The sequence below is a fragment of the Onychomys torridus genome, chromosome 2 (genome assembly GCF_903995425.1).
Source record: "Onychomys torridus chromosome 2, mOncTor1.1, whole genome shotgun sequence".
NCBI lineage: Eukaryota > Metazoa > Chordata > Mammalia > Rodentia > Cricetidae > Onychomys > Onychomys torridus.
Window position 1 is genome coordinate 121,320,562 of NC_050444.1, and position 25,170 is coordinate 121,345,731.

General features: G+C 44.0%; 1 protein-coding gene across 9 annotated transcripts in view; it reads left to right on the forward strand.

Annotated features, from left to right (window-relative positions):
* Positions 1–25,170, forward strand: part of Dab1 (DAB adaptor protein 1) — a 1,169,406-nt gene that overhangs the window by 1,085,953 nt on the left and 58,283 nt on the right. For 7 of the 9 annotated variants that reach the window (XM_036177323.1, XM_036177321.1, XM_036177315.1 and 4 more), the window contains 5 exons: positions 13,863–13,994; positions 14,601–14,720; positions 15,200–15,238; positions 16,966–17,031; positions 23,081–23,140. In XM_036177323.1, coding sequence (XP_036033216.1) covers positions 13,863–13,994; positions 14,601–14,720; positions 15,200–15,238; positions 16,966–17,031; positions 23,081–23,140 — 417 coding nt within the window. The remainder of the gene's footprint in view (positions 1–13,862; positions 13,995–14,600; positions 14,721–15,199; positions 15,239–16,965; positions 17,032–23,080; positions 23,141–25,170) is intronic. The other 2 variants (XM_036177320.1, XM_036177322.1) reach the window with 2 other exon arrangements.

Consider the following 25,170-nt stretch of genomic DNA (forward strand, 5'->3'; position numbering starts at 1 on the left):
TGTGATCACCGTGTTTTAGTAAGACAAATCCCTGTCACCTCTTGCTAGGAGACTTTGGGTTTCTGTGGTCACAGGTTGAGGCCTGGATAGCAGGAATTAGTAGGTCAGGAAGAACAGAGTCCATCTTCAGTTCACAAGCTCATTTCTAGATTGTCCCTAAACCAGAGAATCTGCTTTCACAGCTCAGGGCCTAAGAGCGGGTTGCCAGGCTCATCTGTACTCTAGCCAGAGCCTTAGACAAACTAACTACTCCAGCAGGGGGAGCCCTAGGAAGTGACTGTCATCTTGGTGGCACTCCAAGAGCCACAGCAGGGTCTATTCACAGTGAGCTGAGTTGATAATTTCCACAATCCTAGGTTTCATCTGGCTGGAAACTCCTGCATGCCCTGGCCCTTACTTCCCTTGGAAATGTGGGAGTTTCGATATAATTGCCTCCCATAATCTCATAGGGAGCGGCACTATTAGAAGGTTTAGCTTTGTTGGAGTAGGTATGGCCTTGTTGGAGGAAGTGCATCACTGTAGGGGCAGGCTTTGAGGTTTCCTATGCTCAGGATACCACCTAGTGTCAGTCAACTTCCTGTTGCCTGCAAGATGTAGGCCACTCAGCTCCAGTATCACATCTGCCTGCAGGCTGCCACACTCCCCATCATGATGATAATAGACTGAGCCTCTGAAACTGTAAGCAAGCCACCAGAATTAAATATTTTCTTTATAAGAGTTGCCATGGTTCTGGTGTCTCTTCAATAGAAACCCTAAGGCAGTCACCTTCAAAGATTGTCACCCTTGATCTCACATTTCATGGTCACAGGCCATTGCAGCTTTCTATCCTATGTGTTTTTTTTGAGCTATGTGACTCTAATGTTTTCATTCTGGTTGGAACATCTTGAGATCCTCCACAGTTGCTAACTTTTACCTAATAAGTTCCTACGATCTTGTCACTTCAGGCCTCTGCTCCTATCTTTATGATGATATAAACACATTGTTTGCTTACTCATCAACAAATCATTACAACACACACACACACACACACACACACACACACACACACACACACACACACACATACTTCAGACATTGCAGTAGCTGCTGGCGATACCACAGGGAGGGAGAGAGGGCAATGAAAGTACTTCCCTGGTTGCTTGGTTTCCGTAGTCTGATGGAAGAATCAAAAGCTACCCAAGGAGGAAGAATTATAAACCCTGGTGTGCATTAAAAGTTAGTGAAGGGGGTTCTTTGGCAACCTTAACTTCCCTGTCTCTGCTCTGGAGAATGTGCTGCAAAAGAGCAGGTATCTCACCAGTCCGACTTCTGCATCCCCTGCATCCCTCACAGTCCTCATGGTCCTTTGCTGGGGTCAAGCCAGATGTCTACCTAGGATGGCCAGGCCAGTGCACAGTGGTATTCGCTGCAGAAGGTCCCCTCCTGTCTACCTTCACTGGGGCACTGCTGCCTTAGAGTCAGGAACAGAGGTTTAGATGTCTGAAGAAAGGGAAGGGGAGATGAGAGGGAGACAACTCAGCAGATCCAGATGACCTGCTCTAGGCAAAGGAGCAGGAGGCCTGCTATCACACTGCCCTTCATCCCCAGCCTGTTCTTCACTATTGATTGAAAATCGATTAGGCAAATTGCTTAACCACCCTGAGTCACAATCCCCTCTTCTCAAGTAGGAAAAGGATGCAGGGAAGATAAGAGTGTTTGAATTGATACCCATTTTAACTCTGAAACCCTAAAGTAGCCTGAGGATGACTATAGGGTTGCACCTTCTTTCCAAAGAAGAAGGGGGGCAGTTTTGTGCTAATTTCTTTCACTGACAGTTCATTTTCCAAGGCAACAGCCTAACAAATCATGGGGCCAATTAGTGTAAGAGAAACAATTGATCCTTGTGCTCTGTGAGCTCAGCCCACTGCCTCGGTGGTTTGCGGCGTATTTGGGGAATGCTGCACAGCACTAAATGGGAACTAATTGGACAGATGCAGCTGTAAATTGCACAGCGCTGCACTACACTGCAAGCTTCTGATAGCAGCAGCATGGGCTGGCAGGAATAGGAAAACTATCACTGGGCTTGACATTCAGCACTGAAAACGAGCCTGGCTCAAGGCACAGTCCTGCCTCCTTGTCTTACGGAGGTGAATGTGGAGGCTTACGAAGGGGACAGGGGCTAGACATAATCACACAGCATCTGTTCAGTGTTGGCTCCCTTGAGCCCTAGCCTCAACACCCTATTGTCCTGGCAGCCTCCTTAAATAAAGAGTCCTAGAAATACAGTCGAGATGGCTAAGGGTTTAAGGACAGAGCACCAAAGTACTGGCATACTGGGCAATGAAAACAACCTGAAACAATGAAAACAACCCTGTGCCAGAGGCTGGGAGTCTAAGACCAGTGTCTGCAGGATGATTCCTTCTTTGCTATGAAGGGATCCCCTGTTTTCATGGCTTGCTGACCTTCTTTAATATCCCTTGGGTTGAGGACATACCTCCCCCATGTTCTCTGCTATGATTTTATGTGAAGTTCTCTGTATGTATGTCTTTCTCCAGTTTCCCTCTTGTGTAAAGATACTTAGTATTTCATTAGAGTCTCACCCTGCTCCAATGTGGCCTCTTCTTACTGTGTATGTAATCAGTGTTCCCAAATTAGGCCACATGCTGAAGTTCTGAGGTTCAGGACTTCAGTATATGCATTAGGGAGGGAGAGCAAGGCATATTTCAGCATGCAACAGGAGCATGTAATTTCAAGAACAGAATTTTTTAGCTGAGTGGCAACTGCTGGTTATTAGACACCCTGTGGAAGGGCAGAACACCAGGAAGTTTACATGATCTTATTTAATTGTCAGCTCCATTCCGAGAGGCTGGGCAATCTGACCTATATGACAGAAGCAGATCAGGACTGATTTACATTTCAGGTTCTAGTTTGCATCTGACTGAAGTCATGTCTGGCCTGAGCACCCTGGTGTCTCACATCTGTGGATCTGAAGAGTCATTCTCTGCCCCTGACATCATCAGCTCTCCACTTCACTTCCTCACTTTGTAAATGAAGGCTTTGGCATCCCCAGATTCTCAGTTCTAGCTTCCTTCCATGGGCTGCACTGTAATCAATTCACATTCTTACAAGTTTCTGTCGGCATGCCATGCTTTCTCGTGACCAAGACAAAGGTTAATTTCAAATTGGTAACAACATAAAAAGTAATTTTCCATTAAATATAATGACCTCATTTCTGTAGTGACTTGTGGCAAAACATGCTGTTTCATTTCATTCAACCACATTCATTTACCTACTTGCTACAATAATTTTTATACCATGTGTTAAAACGTTGAAATCGTCAGTTATATCACTAAATGCCTACACCGGCTATTAGGATTCCTCATGCAGAAAGAAACAGAAATAAAAATAAGAGTTTTTAGAGGAACAGAAATAGAAGCCATTAGAGTATATTTGGACCTATTTGGGGGCACAGAGACAACTGGAACTTGGAACCAGCCATGTCTGGTAGCCACCCATATTCTACCATATCAGCTGTCTGCTGAATAGTTTGTGTAAACCTGAAAAACACTTAGACATGACTGAAAAGAGGGAACCTCAATTGAGGAACTGCCTCTAACAGATTGTCCTGTGGGGCATTTTCTTGACTGTTAATTGATGGAAGGGGACCCAGCCCACTATGGGTAGTCTTATCCCTAGGCGGGTGAGCCTGGGCTATAAAAGAAAGGTAGCTGAGCTAGCCAGAGTAAGCAAGCATTTCTCCATGGCCTATGCCTGAGTTCCTACCTTGGTGATAGACTGTAAAGTGTAAGGTAAAATAAACCCTCTCCTCCCTAAATTGCTTTTGGTCATATCGTTTATCACAGCAGCAGAGATGCATACTAGGACAGTTACTTAACTCTTCTGGGTCCCAGTTACTTGGATAATGAAAGCAGGGAAACTGTAAAGTTAATGGATGGGTGAGGTACATGAGGGTTGCATATATAGAGTACCTAGCCCAATGTCTAGAAGACAGTATGAACTCTCTGAATAGTATCATTTTTATAATAAAAAAATAAAGTCTGGAAAAAGTGAAAATACAAAGTCTGAATCCTTATACATACTGAGAACTTCCATGTTTCTCTTTCTCCCTCTCTCTGTCCCTCCCTCCTTCCCCCTCCCTCCCTCTATTCCTTTTCCTCCCTCCCTCTGTCTGTCTCTGTCTCTCTGTCTCTTTCTTTCTCTCTCTCTCTCTCTCTCTCTCTCTCTCTCTCTCTCTCTCTCTCTCTCTCACACACACACACACACACACACACACACACACACACACACACACACCAGCTATTCAAGAGTATAAAATGTCCCCATGCCCATTCAACCCCAGCTTTTAAAAATGCTGTTACAAATTGAAAGGCCCTGGCTGATCTCCTGCTATGGCTCCTGGGACAGGAGAGGAGCACAGGACAGTGGCCACTGCCATGCTCAGCACTTGTCAGCACAGTATGTCTCTAAGCCCCCCTTGGGTCTGGGGGTAGTCGTTGCTTGGATGGACAGGATAAAGGCCTTACTTTCATTGAAGCCACGGAAGGGCAGTGAGCTAGTTTCCTGTGTTCTTGGGCAAGAGTCCTAAAATGATTTATCCCTTCCCATCACTGACCTCTCCATCACTTTATGAATGAAGACACCACACCGAGCAAAACTAGGAAGAGAAAGGGAGCATACTGCATTCTATTTGTTCCCAAGTATTATCATGAAAATGTTCAGCCACACTGGAAATTTGGAAAGGCTAACTCTAAAACTTACCCTTTTGCCACATTTGCTTCCCTGTCTCTACATGAGTTAAGAGATCAGTAACTCAACATACTAGCTGTGTCCGAAGGGCTCAGAGCTGTGGGGCTTTCATTGCTTCTAGGTGCTTTCAGCAAATAGTGCTAGGAACATGTTTCTTTTAAAAATTATAATCTGTTATTTATGTTTCCATTTCAAATTTAACACTATAGGATTTCTCTTTAGGATTTGCAAATATCCATGTCTCATCTATCTCCCATTCACCATCTTGCTTGCTAAGAACAATGTGTTTGTGTACTTGCTTTATTCTAATATATATCCAAAGCTGTCTCTGAAATTGTAATTCCAACATGAATTACTGCTGTCAATGAGCCAGGCACACTCTGGAGTTTCCCCGGTCCCTCTTGTCCTAAGTCTGTTTCTTCCAGGGACAATGATGGTGGCTGTGCCCAGAAATCCCTGGGTTTCAAGTGCTGGAAAACTTGACTCAAATAAACTGTTCTCAAAAAGTCTTAGTGACAGAAGGAAATGACCGATTTCTGTGATTGAAAATTAGAGGATTAGATTCCCAGAATCAATGGGATCCACATTCTTAGATCCCATTATAAAGTCAGAAACCAACCCTCAGATCTTTTCTGTTTCTGTGACTTGATCTCCCACTCTCTTGGCTTTGGTCCCTCCCAGATGTTACCTGGTTAGCTCCAAGGCAGCCTCATTGAGTTTGTGAACTCCAGATACAACACAGAAGTAATGTAGCCTATCTGTAATGTAGAGACATTGGATTGAGAATCTTTAACTCATTTGCCTCAGAAAAAAGAAAAATCCCCAAGTTAAGTGCCTTCCATCATCCAGCTTTGCTGGACACATTAAATGGTCTGCCTCCCACCCCTATGAGGAAAGGATTCTTCTGGTTTTACAGGCAAAGGAGCTGAGGCTCCATATGAGAAGGTCATTTTCACCAGGCCACAAAGCTATAGAAGGATTAAAATCCCTCCATTACATAACAAGCCTGATGTTTCCTTTGCCACAGCTCCAGCACCTGCTGTATGTAGAGGTGTGAGAGCTGAGTCATGGGGACATCGAGATCAGACCAGCAACTGTGATGATGCTGTATTCAACCCTGCTCAAGAGACCTAGGACTTGGGGAAACTACTGTTCAGGCCTGTTTCCCTGTAATTTTTTAACTTCTCTCGAAAAGACATCAGCTTCCATGACACTTTGGTGATTGCTAAGTGATTAAGCACACCTGTTTCTTCTTTGCCTGTGAAACACATTGTAGGCCAAATCACAGGTCTGGGATGCTTCTTGCTAGCTGATTAACTCAACTCTCTGTTTTAAGCAAGGTCCTTGTCACATCTTTCCAGATCTGTATGTTTATACCATATGACTAGAGAGCTGTTAAGAAACTGTTAGAGCTGTTGTCAGGTTATGAATTTTACAAAAGAATTAAAGAAATGCTGAGGGCTAAAAGGGACATGCACGTTTATTGAGTCGCACCACCTCCTTTTAATTGTCAAGGAAAATGAAGGTTTAGGGAAACAGATAAAGAGTTCATGGGGCTAGAGAGGGGTCCAGGACAGACTTGGACCCCAGATCTTGCTGATTGATTCATTGCAGATTTTCCCTTTAAAATATACACAGACAGATGCATAGAGGGAGAAAGCAGAATTGCAGTTGCCAGCAGCTACGGGAGAAGGCAGTGAGCTGTTTATTGATACAGAATGTCAGTTTGGGAAGATTCAAATTCTGTGCAGGTGGATGGTTGCAGAACAATGTGAATATGCTAAATGCCATGGAATTGCATACTTAAACTGCCAAATTGTATGTTCTGAATATTTTTTAAAGTATAAATGTACCGAGTTCTTACTCCATATCAGGCACTGTACTTGATCAATAGAGGGAGAGGAAACACCGTTGTACCCTTCCAGGAGCCAGCTCTCATGGGGATAGATACTGATCAACACAGTCTCATCCACAGAATGGCAAACTCTGCCGTTCCCTGCCCCCCACCATGCTCCCCCACCCCAGCGAGAGGCACAGAAGCTAAGAGGGCTTGGGCTGCTTCGGGGATGTCCCAGGAGCTTTGAGAAGCTGCATCTGGATTAAAGCTCTAAACAGGGTGTGGGGAAGGGGGTGGGAAACTTTCTCTGCACATGGAACATGGGGAAAATGCTTGAAGGGGGGCTGTGATTAATTCAAGGACCAGAAAGAGAGCCACATGACATCAATTGGGGGACTATGGTGAGAGAACCCAGGGAAACCCCAGGTCACACTGGTGGGATGTGCAGACCCTGCTGGGCTCTCAGTCTTTATCCCAAAGGCAGTCAGAAGCCTTTGATGTGTTTCAAGTACTAGAAGGCCTTGAGGGCATTCGCCACCTTTTTTTTTTCTTGGTCCCTTCACACTCGGATGTGACTGTCACAGGAAGGAGGGGTGTGTGTGTGTGTGTGTGTGTGTGTGTGTGTGTGTGTGTGTGTCTGTTAGGGTGGTGTTGCTTAGTATGTGAGGAGGAACTGAACTACTCTCCTAATCCATGCATGAAACAATGGCTATGCACCCTGGATAACTTACGTTGTTATGATAAGAACAGAGAAGGAAGCAGCCTAAAAGAACACAAGGAAAGCTTGTGGGATTGGAGAGAAGATGGCATGCGCATAAAATTTGTGATAGAAAAATAAAAGCTTCTAATATTTTTCTCCCATACATAAAGTATTTATTGTACCAACAATTAGTATAAGTAAAGAGTCATATTTTAAAATTCAATATTAATTCCAACAAGAGACAGCCTTCATTAGACTGTCAATTAGACAATCAATAGACTTCCAAAGTTCTGGTACACATATAGACATCCTTGTCATTCTTCAGAAACACGGGCATTCTGAACATACTATTTTGAATATGCTTTTTCGAACTCAACAGGATGCTGCTCTTGTATTTCCGTAGCAAAAAAGAAAAAAAAAAACTTACTTCTATGGATGATTTTTGCCATGCTGCATACTGTTTCATTATATAGAAACCTGGTCTTTTTTTCTCAGCTAGTCACTGAGTACTTACAGCTTTGGATATTTCTAATTTTTTGCTGTTCTTTGGCACTGTGGGGAGCATCTTATATCCCAGTCTTTGTCCACAGGTTGCATTATTTCTGGATAATTAATTCCCTCCAAGAGGAATCAGAGGGTCATTTTGTGCATGGTTTTAAGGCTCTGAAACATAGTCAACCAGCTCTCCAGAGAAGCTGCATTTCCACAGATAACAAGAAAGCAGCCCTCCTCCCTAGGTGCCATGCACTACACTAAGCACTTTATACACCAACTTATTAATCTCCTGAAAGCACCAGAGAGAGATGTCGCCATTATCCCTGCATTGCACCCACATGCTTTCAGTGACGTGCGTTTCTCCACAGCCTCGCAACACTATGCATCATATTCATCCTTCCCTTCATTGTGAAGGGAAGATGGTATGCCACATCTATCTGGCATTTTTTTTTTTGAGCTGAGGATCGAACCCAGGGTCTTGCACTTGCTAGGCAAGCGCTCTACCACTGAGCTAAATCCCCAACCCTCTATCTGGCACTTTTGTGTGACTCTGTTTGCTATTTCCAGCAACATTTGGGGCTCCATGTCATCCTTCAAAGTCCACAGAGATTAGAGAGGGGCATTTGAGAAAGTCAGAATGACACTGAACCCAGGCAGATGATAGATTAGCTGCATTTTCAAACATGCTACCCCTGACTCACTTACCTTCTCCTGGTTTTCACATGACCTCTCCAGCTAGAGACCATGTGAGCTGAAAATTTGGTCTTGTCCTTGACAGAAACATGATACAAGATTTCAGGGTGCCAACCAGGGAGCAGTTCCCCCACAACCTGCTCCATTTAGCACTTGATGATGGGGTGCCCAGGAGGCTGGTACAGAGGTTGCCTCCCAGTCCTATGTTGGCACTGCATCATAGTGAATGCATCCAAAAATATGTTAGAAAAGAGAAAGGCTTTTATAATGAGTCCAGGCCTCCCTTTGTCTTGTGAGGTTTTAACGACTGTAATTGCTTATCACGTGAAGTAGTGTGTTTTTTGGGTATCTATTTTTATTCTGTGTCTATCTATTTATCTGCTGTTTTGTTGTATTTTGTTTTTTTGTTAGCATACTTGAATCCTGGTGGGTATTTTTCCCATGAACAGTATTGCCTCAGGGAAGAGAGAGAGAAAGAGAGAGAGAAGGAGAGAGCAAGAATGCACATACACACAATGATTATATGAAAGCTAAGTGGTAGAATTTATTCCTTTAAAATAGCTAATGGGAAAGACTTCAGCAGATGACTTTCTAATCCATACTGTATTTAATTGGCTGTATTGAACCATAGTACAAATTAAGTCTTCTCTGTAATTTATTCTGTCAGACAGTAGCCCCCCAAACAATTTGATACTTCATTTAAACATTGTTAAATGGCTCATGGAAATGCAAAGAAAAAGATTTAATGATGCTAAGAATCCCTCTGTTCACAGAATGAATCCTATGTGAAATGTTGTGAATTAACCCAATTCATCCATCCAATGAGCATTTATTGAGTACCTACCTTGAGCAGTACATGTCCAAGATGGCTTGGCCTTCCCTTCCCCTCCTTCAGTACTCATTATGTGTCAATTACTCTGCTAGGAAAAACTTTTTAGGAACTGGAAAGAACCCACCATGGAATTTTTCCTGAATGTTTAACATTCCCAAAGCAGACAGAAAATGACAACCTGTGATTAGGAACTAGGTGCTTTCTATAACTTCCCATTTGTCCTTCAAGACTTAGACTGAGGTCACAGCCTCTTTGTTGGGTTTTCCTCATGCGCCTTCCCTGGTTCTGCCCCCAGCCTATGCAACCTGCATTTGATGTAAGTCTTGCCATGCTATCTTGTGGTTTTTGTTTTGTTTCTTTTGTTGTTGTTGTTGTTTTGTCACATGCCTGTTTTGTGAGATCGTGAGGTCCTTGAGGAAGGCCAATGTTTTCATCATTTGCATAGGTATATAGCATGAGATCCAGATCATAGCAAAGCCTCAGTTCCTATGTGATGTGAGAAACTGGATGAACAGATAGATTTAGTGCAAAACAAATCAAAGATTCTTACATGGGAGGGCAAATGTGATGCTCTGGGGTATAGGGTGGGAATTATTCCAAGGAAGTGAAGGAATCAGGGAAGGTTCCTTCATAAGCAGGATACTGCAACTAGACTTTGCACATGGATGCAATAATTCTGTAAATAGTATAGTTGCATATATAGCTGATGATGCACAGGAGAGAGAAGAGGGAGAGTGATCCACAGAGAAAACCACATGAGCAATGGTATAGAAGTGGGAAGGCACAAACGACTCCAGAAGGGAAGGAAGGGCTCCTTGGGTTGTTTATAGGCCAGGGCACCTAAAGGATGGATCAGACTGGACTGAGGGTGTTGATACCTGGATGATCCATGGTGTAGGGAAAAGGGTGCAGAATAAGGACTCCTGAAAGCCCTGGTTTCAAGACCAACAACTGCTTTAGTGGTAAGAGTCTCTCTAAGGCACTGTTTTCAATGAGAAATACAGACCAGGCATCGAGAGGGTGTGCCTTTCTTCACCCTCCCCCTCCCACTGAGGTTACACGTCTTCGCTGGCTAGTCAACCTCTGAAGCCTCTGGAACAATCTGCTATGGCCCAGAATCCCTACAGAAACACACGCTTTGGGTGAATCTGTCTTTGTCACCCATGACCAATGGTAGCCTCTCTTTGTCATTTTGTCCCTGACTCTACAGATATCACACAAAGAAAAGTCAGACAGCATGACCTGGAAATGATTCATAAGAACTAGAAGTAAACTTCCAGGTTGTGCTTCCTTGATTATTTTCTCTGTGACCCCTGGAACTTACCTCTATATGTTTTGATTTATTTCCTTCTCTGATCTCAGAGATTTGCCAGAATTGCAGAGAGTCTCCATTCCTTCTGCCTTTCAAGTTCTTTGCTTCACTTGCTTTCTGCTCCCCATTCATGAGTCTCAGCTGTTGCTTGTTAAACTAGGGAACCAGGGAAAGAAAGACAAGATCTCGCTTCTCCACAGCTCTGTTCTTATCATTAGTGTTTTGCATCCCTGGGTAAGAAAGACAAGTCCACCTAGAGAAGTGCCTAGGACAGTACAGCCTCTGGCCTTTGGTCTCTTCATGAATAAACTCATAGCCAAACTGTGTAATGTTTAAGGTTCCTTCTGACTCCAAGTACCTTTGATTGTGTTGTGCAATAAAAACTCTACTTGAAGACCCAGGTAAATTTCCAGGCTCAGTGAACAAACATTTGTACAATGCTCTGAGTTGCTGAAATGAATGTGATAACACAACTGTAGAATTAACCAAATCCTAATGTGTGTGTGTGTATTTCCCTGTATCTATATTGCATCTGCAGAGTGGAAGGTTGGGGAAAGTGATGACATATCCCCTCACTGACAGTTAGTTTTCAAGTGATTAAGACACATGGAGAGCAGTGCTTTTTAACATGTCATAAAATTAACTACAGGAAAAGATAATGTTACAAAAATCTTTAAGCACATTGTGCACATGCACTCACACAGCTAACACTTTGCAAGGCAATATTAGGTATCATCAGACATTAAGAATGTTTTGATTTTAAAATACTTAATGAGGATTCATAGATAAATTAAAACATCTCCATCTGCTGTCTTCATGGTAGGTGATATTTTACCATTGCACAGTCATCTCTAAATCTAATTCCACCAGGAAGACTTCTAATCGCTGTTTAATTTTAGAGCAATATTCTGCTTGGCAATCAATAAGGCAGTGTCGTCAAACTTGGATTTAATAGGAGACATGGATTGCATCCTCTACATTATTCACAGAAAGAAATGCTTTCAGGAAAAGGAGAGAAGAGAAGAGTGTCTTTGTCTCCCATTTTCCCCTGCCACATACCATTCTGACTCACAAAAGCTTATAAATCAATGCCCCATGTTGCGTGAATATAAATCTCATCAATTTTACATCATTAACATCATGAAAAAGCTACCATTCTCGGAGCAATTTTCCTCTGCTAGCTAAATCTGTTCTTTTGATGAAACAAAACAAGCAGATTCCAATTGTTTTGCTAACAAACCCTTCCTCCACCAACTTTAATCATGCCAAAATCCAGTATAAAGTATAAATTGCCATATTGCCAGTTGAGAGACTAAGGGCATGAGGTGGTGATACCACTCTGCTGTATGGGGAGCAATGGGCCACTGGAAAGTGGATAAAGCAGAAGGGAGAACTCTAAGGGTTGTCAGAGAGGCAAGTAGACGTTGCATCCTGGCAGATGAAGGCAAGGCAGAACAGCAGATGATTCACATGGTCAGAAGCCCTGGTCAAGCCAGAGGCTGAGGAATTGACATTTTGTAAGGTCAGTGATCTCTAGAACTAAGGTGGTGACTGACAGGAGATCCTGGTGGCTTCTAAAGAACAGGAAGCCTGGACTATGAGCCTTGGAGAATGTGCACCCCCATGGTTGTGGAGGCTTTTGTAGCAGAGCTGCCTGTGCTGTGTCTGTATTTCTCCCTCCCTCCTGGTACTCAGGAATAGGAAAGATTTTGTGCACCACCAAACTCATTCATTTTTCTTCTTGGGCTATTTGAACCAAAGATAAGCAAGGAAATCTAGCAGCAATAAGCAGATATAATCCTCAATAATAAACAGTTGCATGCAAAATATGTAGATTTATTAGGAATAATTGTAAGTTTATGACTTAACAATATGCCCATGACCAGCATCATTTTAAAGGGAGAGGAACTCAAAGCATTTCCAGTAAAATCAGGAGCAAGACAAGAATGTCTACCCTCCCCATGGCTGTTCAATATAGTTCTAGAAGTCCATTAGGACTTTTGAAATTTGCCTTTTCATTGCCTTTATTGATCCCTATAGATCAGGACTTTTGAATGAGAAGCCTTTGGTCTGGTTTTTCCAGGGGAATAAACTGTGGTGCAGAGGACGACTGGGTGGCTTGCATTAGTACGATGGCTAGAATTCAGACTTCTGGATGTAGGGAAAAGGCTCTTTGTAAGCATTCTGAACTGACCACCAGCATCTTTTGGCTCTGCAAGCCTAGAGAGAATATTAATTAGGACGATATGTGGGATTGTTATAGGAAAATAACCATAAATATCTCCATCACCTAATAGGATGGGAAACTTTAGTGTTGTGGCAGCTTGGATCACAAAATCAGAAAGGCCAGTTTCAAATTACTGAGCATCAAGCAGTTTGCTTCAGTTAAACAAAGTGGGTGGAGCACAGGGCAAGGCTGAGAGATGGCAGAGGTTAGGAAGGCAGACTCTAGTGTGGGGGAAAAAGACCAGGAGTCAGTCAAACTTATCACAGCAAAAACCTATGAGCATCTGTGTGAGAGGGGATCCATCAGGCATTTTAAGGGAATATTCCTGCAGGGAGAGGGAAGGCTAGCCCCATTCAGGGGCTGCTTAACAGATATGGTGCCATGTCATGTGGCCATCAAAAGAGCTTTTCAAGAAGGTGATAAGACCAGGCATTGCAGACAGAGGGATTCAGCTGATGCAAAGGATGTATGTGTCCCCTCCTCTACCCAAAATGGTGACTTTGAAAAAGAATAGAGCAAGTCTTTCATCCCTCAACATTGCTTTTCACCAACTGCGGGGAAAACTCAGTAACCCTGCAAAACTAGGGTACCGTAAAGTTCAGAGCACCCCTGGAGTTGTTCAAGGGACAGCCTCCCTCACTGCATGCAATTGCCTGGGTACAAACGTGTGTTCGTTATTGAGACAGATTGGACTGGGCTGTGCTGTGAAGGTTGCACACAGAAAGAAGCACATGGGATGAGTTAGACTGGGGAGCTCTGGCAGGAGGAGTGTTGCCACCTTTGCAGATGCTCACTCCCATGTGAACAGTCAGGGTCTTTCTCTGGTCACAGCATTGAGACCATGAAGGGAGACCTCCCTTTCTCAAGGGCAGGCGTAGCTCTTTTTCCTTCCATCTGTACCAAACAGCTTTCCCAAAGCCCCTTGGGCCTTTCACACATGGCAAAAACATATCTCTTATTCATCAACAGCTCGAGGAGTGTGTTCCCTGAAACTTGCTCTTCCTTTTTGTGTGTCACCAGGCCCTTCAGCATCACCATGCTGTTCATGAAATTTCCTACATTGCAAAGGACATCACGGATCACCGGGCTTTTGGATATGTTTGTGGGAAGGAAGGGAATCACAGATTCGTGGCCATCAAAACAGCCCAGGCGGTGAGTATTCCTATCCAATACGGGTGTTTTCCTTGTAACTGCAGGACAGAGCTAACACTGTTGATTTTCCAAGGCTAAGCCTAAGCAGCTGATGTGCCACCCCCAGCAGCTGATGTGCAGAAACCCACCTAGGAAAGATAAACAGCCTTGAAGCAAAGAAACATGGTCATACCCATTCTTTTTCTTTTTTTATCCTAATGGGTATTTCCTAATGACTAATTATTTTCCCTTTCTGATTAAGCTAGATAGAGACACGTATACAAATAAGTTTCCTTGTGTTCATAGCCTCATTTAAAAAGAAAATAAGAGAAAACAAATAGCTGTTTTGCATATGGCCTGCCCTAATTTTATTGTATTCGGAATCACTAATAAATAAAAGCAATGCCTTTTATGCTTATGATTATTATGAATTTGCAAATATAATTAGTTGAAGAAATGAACTTTAGCCTAGAAGCAATTTGCTAAACCAATATAAACAAGGTAGAATTAATTAAGAACAGAATGCTTTCAGTTTAATAGAAAAAGGAAGGGCTGCGGGTTGGAGCCACATACAAAAATTAGTAGCTGCAGTTTGTTATTAATGTGTCTCGCCACCTTTCACTCCAGGCTGAACCTGTGATTCTGGACTTGAGAGATCTCTTTCAACTTATTTATGAACTGAAGCAAAGAGAAGAATTGGAAAAAAAGGCACAAAAGGATAAGCAGTGTGAACAAGCTGTGTACCAGGTATACCTCTGCGTTTCTCCCAGTGCTACAGAAGTCAGGGCCCACAATAACCAGATGGGAACCTGACAGGTCGGGCTGTCTCCTGCTGCTGAGCAGAAATAAACAGAGATGAAAGGGTCCTGTGTAGGTTACAGGCATCAGAACCAAGCCATTAGAAGTGATCCTTTTTTTTTTTTTTTTTTTTCCTGAGACTTGAGATAGGTTAGAAAAAAGGCAAATCTTTAATCCAGGGGAAGATTTCCAAACAGGAGGACCAAAGGCCCACAGCAGCTTTGCTAGCTTTACTGTTGTTAACACAGGGAGTGGGTGGGGAGGGTGCTGCAGGGTTTGGGGTTTCTTTGTGTATTTTCTGCATTAATGGCCTCCTAGCCTATCCTAATCAATGCTGGCTTCTCCACTGTGCTGTATGATCTGAAGATAATCTCACATCTCTTCCTTTGTATCCTTTGCTTACACCCTCCCTCCCCTCACTTGGATAGACAATTTTGGAAGAGGATGTTGAAGATCCCGTGTACCAGGTAATTCCTGAACCACATCAGGGTTTTGCATGCAGTTGTGCCCATGGTAAGGCTGTTTTGACTGAAAATTGAGGAATCTGTTACATGCAGAACCTACAGAAGGGCTGAGATGATTTCCAAAGGTCAGGGTTGTCAGCCCGTGCAGAGAGACCATTTCTATACTGAGGGCAGTTTAGCCAGCACTAGTAACAGGAGATCTGGGGCTCTACTTCCTTCTTCATGCTCCTGCCTCAGACCCTTCCATGGTGTGCAAAAGTTTGATCCTAGAAATGAATATTTTTCAGGGGTCTCTTGACTGTTCTGACTTTGTTAGAAACAAGATGGATAGTGAAGTGGACTCTATGAGCTAAGATTAGGGTTGAGGGTTTGACATTTGGTTGACATTTGAGCACAACCCTAAAGAGTGGTTTATGAGCTTTAGCAGGCATGTAAGAATGTTTCTGAGGCCCTAATGGTGCAGGCTAAACATCTGATTATTTGGCTCATGGTACAGAGGTGCTGTGACATGAGAGAGAGAAGAGAGAAGAGAGAAGAGAGAAGAGAGAGAGAGAGAGAGAGAGAGAGAGAGAGAGAGAGAGAGAGAGAGAGAGGGAGAGGGAGGAGAGAGAGAGAGAGACAGACAGACAGACAGACAGACAGACATCTCTCTGCCCGGGGCTTTCTCTGCATTCTCTTTGTGGTCTACAACACAGTCTACAATACATGCCTCATTGTTGAAATTTTTAATGGCCAGTTGGGTACAGTGTTTTAATTTGAAATGGATAATAGGTGTTTTAAGTAGCATATAACTAATGACCTCTCTTGAGGTCAAACCCAAGGTCTGTGCAAAGAATGATTTAGAAAGAAGGGAAGAAGTAGCTTTTTTCCCCTCCTGTGCTTATTTCTAAGGAGGAAAAAGTAGACCAAAAATTATACTCACTTTTTGAACATAAAAGCAAACCTCCAACTTATATTTCTATAATATATAATATATAAGTGTGGTTTGTGTCTGTGTTACATAACCACTGCATATATATGCATACCTTCACACCAACAGCTGCTATGATAAAAGTAATGATAAATAGATACATGCTTAGATACACAGACAGATAGGTCTCAAAGTGGAAGTTCCTAGTTGATCTATGGTAAACACAAGTCAGAGATGAATTACTATGAACACACCCTTGCTTTTGAGGGATGCAGAGGAAGAGCTTGCTTATTAACTTCAACCACTGATTACTGGGCTCATAGAGGGCGAGAGTGGTAGCCTTTTGGAAATGGCCTAGCCCTTTAAGTCTGAAATGTGCTCATAGAAAAGCTAATGTTCAGTATTTTAAACTGCTAAGATTCTGCTTATGGGATCAGAGCGTTTGGGCATAAGCATTAGCCCAGGCCCTTAGGAAGGCAATGGGACTGTAAAGTGAAGTTTATGAGACTGTATCCCCATGATATCATAGCATCATTATATACAGCTGTTTCACAGACAAAATACCATTGAATGAAGACATCACCTCTGGAAAGACTTGCAGTGGCCCACTGTACTCACTGCAGAGGCCAGCCAGCAAAACTCTGCATGTTTCCTTAGCAAGGCCCATGTTAGCCCAGTAACCCACTCATCACTTCAGATGTTTCCTCTTGTGCCTCTATCTGTGATGCTTGCTGTGTTTGCATCTGAATTCCAAGTGCTTTTTTTCTCTTTCTTATTTTGTTTCCTTCTGCCCTCTACTCTCTGGCTGCTCCTGCAATAGTACATTGTGTTTGAGGCTGGACATGAGCCAATCCGTGATCCTGAAACAGAAGAAAACATTTACCAGGTATAAGATCCTCGCTTCTTGTTCCCAGAAATTTCCTGGCAGTTTCCATGTCTCATTGTTGAAATTTTTAATGGCCAGTTGGGTAGAGTGTTTTAATTTGGAATGGATCATAGGTGTTTTAAGTAGCGTAAAACCCAAGCATTCCATTGTACTGAGATAATGCCTTGGAGAATTGCAAGTAGAAGCATCTTTCACTTCTCAAAGGAAAACATGTATCCAGTTTGGTTAAAAACCCAACTTCCCTCCAGTTAGTAAGGGACAGATTTGAAAATGCTGTATGAAACAGCATTGGGAATATGGATGGTATAAGAGAAAGTACAGCTGAAGGCTTTATCCTTCCTGAAGGGGAGGCAAATTAATAACTGTGAAGAATACTTAAACATTTTTAAACTCATTCAACTCCTACAAATATGTGATAAAATAGGCATTTTAATCCTGTTTTTTTTGGGGGGGAGGGGTAGTGATGGTGAACAGATTTTCCAGGGTTGCACAGCTACCTAGAGCCAAGACTGAAAACCAGACACAAGTGAAGGCCAAGCTGCAGCCTCCTCAGGAATCCCATCAAAGTGCTTGGGTCTTGGGTTGCAGTAGCATGGTCTAGTGGCACATCAAGTAAATATGATAATTTTTCACTAATGAGAACCTTAGTCTTCATTTAAGCATAAGTACTATGGGAGAAGGAGCGATTTGATGTATTTATTTAATCAGTGGTTTTCATTTACTTAGTTGTGTGCTCTATTATTCAGCCTTGGGCATGTGTTAATTGTGAAATCAAAATAAAATGTATTTTCAATTTCTATCAAATGTGTAGAATTCTAAATGAGCAAGCCTGATGCTGTTTCTCCCAACAGCTCAGTTTAAATCGGTCTTGTAGACAGTCGTTTATTTATGCCCACCTGGGTCCATCCAGACTCTTACCACTGGGCCCACCAGTAAGAGCTGGAGCAGCGATGGCTTCAAAGAGCATCTGTTTGAAGTGCAAGGTGGTGTTTAGTCATCACTTACAAAACTTAGATCACTTACATCACTTAGAAAACTTGCAGTTGTCCCTGGTGTCAGACCTCCAGCCCTGTGCCACCCCACGGTGTCTGAGCTTTGAGGCCAAAAGGACATTAACTTGCTGTCCTAGGGAGAGGGAGCACCTTGGCTATGGGAGTGACTCTAGAATCCAGCTGAGCTGCAGTAGCACAGCAACTGGGGACAGCTGGGGTCCAGTTTGGCCCTTCCCACCAACTACCTTTGGGTCATGGTTGGAGGGCAAGGGATGTACTGTGTTTCAAACTCTATTTCTCCAGTTAAAAAGTAGGGGGCCCCACTGTCATCAGTGTGAGACTAAAACAAGTTTGTGTGGGGTATAGATTAATGGGCAGCATCCCGGGGCACGAATATCCATGTGGATCCAGATCTTAGCACAATACCTGCTCCAGCCATTGACTCAAATTGTAAATTTCCCCTGTCTCCGAACATCAGTTTACCCACCTGTAAAATGAGTGAATAAGATTCATAGATCTCTCTGGGTAGGGTCTTTCTTGCTGTTTGCAACACACTCCTTACAAGAAATAAGACTGGAGTTCTTTGCAGACTCATGCTGACTTGCTTTATAGGCAGCAAGACCCTTAGAAATGGGATACATGTGTGCTCACTGGTGTCCCCCCACACAGGGGTTTACAGGCAACACCTTTCATCTCTCATAACACCCACTACGGCTTGAGTCATTTTCCCACCTTACAGACAAGCTTCTGGGGACCAGGGATCTTGCTGGGATCACAGAGCCTGTGAGATAGGCTCTCGAAGGCAGGTCTCTCTGACCTCTATAAAAGCTCCTCAGTGCTGTAGCTCTTTTCAGCTCAATGGTGTGTAGCTCCGGGTTTCCCAAGTAGATTGAGTGTATAAGTCACTGGCTGAAAAAGATCACACTTGTTTTAACAGTGCTGGCTTCCTGATCTTCCCATCTGTCCATCATTAACAGGAAGGCATCATTTATAAGAATGAATATTTTATCCCATCTATTGGAAAGGCTGTGGCCATGTTCCTCTCCTGTAGTGCAGGTCTACCTGGGTTCAGTGCATGTAATAGGAGACAAGTCCTTGGCCTGTAGATTACCTGGCTATAAAGGCACTGCCATTAGAAGGCCTGTTTTGTTATTGTTTTTAAGGGCTGTCAAATTCTACATAACTGATCCTGCTATACACATCTTACTGTTTCTACTATGTTAACTCAAGGTGGCCTTATTTTATTCCAGCCCCTGTTTCTAGAAGGGGACACACAGAACTGAGGCCTGGTACCCTTTCATTGTTTTGTGCCTTTGGATGATGTATGTAATTTTTGCCCTTCAACTCCCTGGGCTGTGACTGAGGTTAGTCCAGCGGACTCCTGTGAACCTATGATGTCATGGTGTACCTGGTCCACAGAAGCTTCTGTGTAGCCATCCCTTCCTTTTACTTGTGCATCATTGGCATCATTGGGTACCACTTTTGATGATGCTGTACTCACTTTTGTTGGAGAGCCCCTCAGAAAACTGCAGCCTTGCTTTGCTACTTGTACCCAGTATGAGGATGAAGAGACTCTGAGGCAGCTGAGACATCTTTCCAAGGAGTTACATTCCCACAGCCATGTTAATAATCGTAATTGTCTCTTGTGTCATGTGCCTCAGAAAACATTATCAGTTCCCTTTAATACAACACAGGGCATTTTTCTACATTCGACAGTGACCTTTCTATCACTTGGGGAGCTAAGAAGACAAGCTCTCAAGGCTGTCATTTTCAACATAAGGGAACCTGAGTGCCAACATCAGGGGCTATAATTCCAGTCCTGACCTGGAGTACCTTAACAAGGTATTACTCCACTTTCCAAGTGGATATTTTTCGCATCCATTTGTTCAGAACTGACTGTTAATCCCCCCCCTACGTGTTAAGTATCAATTTGAAATGGTAAAGCTGGCCTTGTGTCGCCCACCACACCCTTGAATGGCCTCTCAAGACATAACCACCACACCGCTGATATGAATGTGCCCTTTGTGTACATCACTGCAGGTGTAGTTCTTAGGGTAATTTAACATCTATAACTTGTTCATTCAGAAGTATATTTTGGGGACACCTAAGTATCTTCTGGGCACCTACAAAAATAACAGTGACCACTGCAAGGCCTCTTGCCCTTGAGTTTATAAATAATCCCTTAGATGTTTATATAAACCAATTAAGGAAGCCTGAGGATCAGAGAGCAACAAGTCTCCTCTAAGTCATGCAGCCTGTCCTGGACTAGGAACCCAATCTTTATATTCCTCCTTGGCTAAAAGTTTTAACACTCTCCATCACTGTGGTACTGCAGTGGTCCCTGGAGTTGGAACAGACAACCTGTGCAGGCATGACAGAGCCACAGACCTTAGCCCTCACCTCTGAATGTTTGATGAGACATGTCTTTGTTTGACATTTACAGACAGAAGTACAAGGATAATCGAGGGTGCGCCCTGTCTTTAGCAACAGAACTCTGGTACTCCAGACACACAGACAGCATGTCCTGTAGTGTCTCCCATGAATAGAAAATACCTTTCCACACCCTGCATCAGTAGCCTGTGTATAGTTCCATCTCTCCCAACACAAGGACCTCTGCTGAGTTGGGGCCATATCTGCCATTCTCACTGTCCAAAAAAAGGCACAATACCTGGCATATCACAGGTTCTTGGAAACTTTTCTTTTTTTGTAGAAGGATGCACCTGAGATGGGAAACAAAACAAACAAACAAAAATCTCTAACCCAGGTCTGTAGAGGCAGACAGGAGTCGTGAGAAGATGTCCCAGCTGAGATAAATCTTAAAAGACAAACAAGCAGATTGATATCTCACCCATGGGAGAGCCAAGGAGAAAAGCGTTTTCAATTATGCACAGTTTGGGTTTCTCCATCGCATGGCTTGTTCTCCATTTGCTGGGATAATTGAGAGGCAGCCGCGGTTCAACTGTGCTAAGTGCCCATAGTGAGCAGTGAATTACAGACAACAGAACACTCTCCACTCCACTCAGTAAAGGGTGAGCTAGTGAAAACAAAAGCAAGGCCTCGTAATTTATTGGCCCTCGTTAACAAGGACTCTGTAGACATTCAGGGAGGATTCCTTCTAAATGGAGCTTGGTTATCGGGACCAAAGAAATTACATTCTTCATTGAATACCTGCACTCTGCGGTTCTGGAAGGGCATCTTCCGCCTGGCCTTGCTCAGTCATAGTTCTGTTTTCTGCAAGGATGCATATGGACCTCCGGGAATTCAGGGGTCAGTTTTTTGTTGTTGTTGTTGTTGTTGTTTTGTTTTTTTAAAGGATGATCCTGAAGCAGCAGCCTTAACAGTGTAGCAATAAACAGCAAATGGCCTGGGCTGCAGCTTGGAGCTACCCCACTCCCTGAGTGCTGGACCCTCTCCAGGCCTGATCTTCCTCTTCTACATCACAGGGAAGGATGTCCATAGTTCTATAAGACTTATCCTGGTTGTTCCATCACTATTTATGGATAATAAAATGTTTATAGCCCTGCCTGCTCATGGGCCATGTCTAGTCCCATGTTAACACATTATATTAAGAATGAGAATCTTATTTTGGTACCCAGAAAGATCTGGGTTTGAACACAGCCAGGTCTGAAGTTTAGAGCCGAGTCCATAACGTCTCTGAGCCTCACCTTCTGCAGATTGAAGGTAGGGTTGGCATCGGGGGTTTAAGTTAAATGAGGATAAGAATAAGAATATTCAGAGGTCCGTTTCAGGTTCTTACTCTCATGGATAGGGTAGCTGGCTGGTCCATGCTTGGCAAGCTCTCCTTTTCTTCAGTTTCCCCCACACTGCTCTATGAAAGATTTACCCAGCGGGTATTCACAGGGGCCCTTCTGGTTCTGACATACTCTATCTGTTTCTGAAGAGCATCCAGCCTGCTGGAAAGACAGTCTCACTGTCAGGACATTATAAATCTACTGCTGTTTGGTCTCTGCAGTGGATAGCAAAGCCTGTGGCAGTTTGGGGGAGGAGCAGTTAATGAGTATTTCCAATCTGGAATGTTTCAGTACAGAGCCCTTGATTGACACATTGGAGAAGTATTCAACACTATTAATATTACAAAATGTGTTCATATACATATGTATATGATGTATGTGTGAGAAAGAAAATCATCCTCCTAGCATATTGCAGAATTGTGGGGCTTATCTGGTATCCAGTTTCTCACTGTGCATCTTACCATGACCTGAGTGAGATGCATGGCTGATCCTGCCCACTGAGAGCACCAAAGCCAGAGGGCTTGATGGCCTGCTCTGGGTGTTATAGGCAACAAGTAACCTCAGGAGGCCAGAAGCATGAACAGGGGAAGGGAGAGAAGGGAGATTTGGAGGGATGTCACGTCAATCAGGAACTTCTGGATCCTGGTGTCTTACTTCACCTATCATGTGGGCCCTTTCTGTGACTACTAGGGGGCTTGTGTAGAACTCCAGTAGGAAGCCAACAAGCACTAGGGATTTGTGCTAACACACAGGTCTTAGCACAGAGACATATATGTTCAACCACAAACTGTTTCTAATTACTTCAGGGGAAATCACGACCCCTGGGCCCCCTCAGTGATTAACCAAATGAAGTTGGATTTTGTTGTTTTGGTTTGTTTCTACCATGTGATGCTTGATGTCTCCGAAGCTGTTGTTTGACCCCAGGAAAGACTTGAGAGCAGATGTTTGTGATAAGATGCTACCCGTGGCCTAATCTGATTTCTCCAAGGGAAGGAGCCAGGCTTGAGGCCTTCATGACTAAAGCCATCCTTTGGGGCTGAGTGCTGGACCTGGCTTAGGAGCCATCTCACAGACAGTCAAACTTGCAGAGACATCGACTGCTTTGTTCTTTAAAAGTGGAACACCAAGCTGGGTGGTGGGTGGTGCGCACCTTCAATCCCAGCGCTTGGAAGGCAGAGGCAGGTGGATCTCTGTGAGTTTGCGGCCAGCCTGGTCTACAGAGCAACAACCAGGGCTACACAGAGAAAAAGAAAAAAAGAAAGTGGAACACTAATGTTTTGACTGTTGGATTTGATTTCTCTATAGGTTCCCACCAGCCAAAAGAAGGAAGGTGTTTATGATGTGCCAAAAAGTCAACCTGTAAGTGTAAGTACATCTGCCTCAGCAGCCAGATTCATGCGCAGGCTGCAACTGGTGGGAAACTTTCTCTGGTCTTAGTGTCACAATGGTTTCCCATGGATGTAGGGACAGAGACATGAGGAAAGGATGGTACAGATGAGCCAGGGCCAGTTCTGCTCTGTGACTGAATGGATGGGGTTGGATAATGCCAAGCGTTCTGCCTGAGGGACTCAAGATCTCAGGTGTTTCAGCACATAGGTCTCCAACCAAAGCTTTAGAAAGTACATGGGCAAGTATAGGACACTGCCATTTCCTTCTACCATTCCCATCTGAAAGTGGTTAATAAGTTTCAAAGAAATGGTTGAAAGGGCTGGCCAGGGCCTTTGAGGTGTGGAAGGACTCATCCCCTTAGCAAGGACTTATAGAAAAGGTCCTATATCGCATGCTTGCAGAGAAACTAGCAGGTGGGTGGACCACAGTGAAGACAGCAACGCCCAGTGTGTCTGGACCCAATCTGCCAGAGGGACTCGTAGGAATCTGAACCAGAAAGGAAAACAGAGCTCTACTCTGGCACTGAAGGCCACCTCTTATTCCTAATGCCAGCAATGCTGAGGACCAGCCTGCTTTCTGGGTTTCAATTGGTCCAGCCCCCATCACACAGTTTCCTTCTGTTCAATTTGTGCCTGGATTGACTCACTTGCCCCTGACAGGTTTAGATATGCGAGGAACACGCTCTATTTGCTGCCCTAGTTTTTCTGATTTTATTAACCATTCTGGTCACACCCTCTCCATGCTTAATAGCTCCAAGGGGAAAGAAACCTAAGCCTCTTAGCCTGGCAGATAGGCTGTCTAAGGTTTCCATCAGCTCTCAGGTCTCTCGCCCCCCTTCTGGCCCAGCCCTCCAAGCCCTGTCTTCTCCCTGCTCTGCCTGCTGACTGATATCCCTATATCCAGTTGTCAGGGAGACTTTGAGGGTTTCTGCTCTGAAGGTCAGTCACACATCACCCCTATCTTTATGGCCCTACAACAATTAGGAACAATTAGAACAATCTCCTATGAACAGCACATCGTTCCCCATCACCTCCATAAGTCCCCTGAGGTCCTTGTAGGACCTAAAGTGAGTCCTTGTAGCTTCACGACAGGCAGGAACAACAAGGTTAGGAATATTGGATGAATAGACAATTGACTCTACCCTGAAGAAGGATAGGGGTTCTTCCACTTAAAGGGGATCTCCTAATTTTTGGAACCCTAAAAGATCGTTACCTAAAGATATTAGAAGTTTGGCTTGGGGGACACCTGACTGCATGAATGGATTGCATTAGCTGCCTACATGCTGTTCCCTAAGTCCTAGACCTACCCAGTGTGGTAACAAATTTCCACACTTCCCAAGGCCTGAGAGAAGCAGGAGGCATGAGGCTCAGGCTGTAGCATGCAGACATGAACACTGGTGGATCCAGTTCCTACTCAACCCCATGAGCTTTGGTGGAGTCTCTCTGTCTCTTGGGCCAAGGTTTGTCATCTACCCAAAGCAGTTACTGACCTGAGTAAATAGAACGTGTGTTGGAAAGTTCGTCTCAGTCACCTCAGCCTCTTAGGGGTCCATGAATTCCCCAGGGTCCCTCTCTGCTCTGCTCTACCTCTCTGACAGTGCACATGCCACAGGGTAGCTCTCTGCTGTGAGGATCCTTCCCATAATCACCTGGGCTGCCCCATTTGTCTCCTGTCCTTATCCAGAGAGATAAAGGACACAGAGAAAGGGAAGCTGCTCATGCATGTTCGGTAGCCACCAGGGAGCTCTGGGGCTCCTACACATTTCCCACAGGAATGCAAACTACCTGGTGGCCTGTCACTCTAAGTTCCCCACTGGTTTCCTCTCCCTTGGGTCCAGATCTACACAGAGCCCAGGGGAGAGAATCCAACTGGGGTTTTCCTCTGAGAAATTAACCATCAGCCACAAAAGACTAGCCTGCTCTGCCCGTGTAAGGCTTATGTGTAGCTGTCAGCAATGGGCACTTACTGGGGCTTTCTGAGTAACCCCTTGTCTCTCAAAGGCTCCA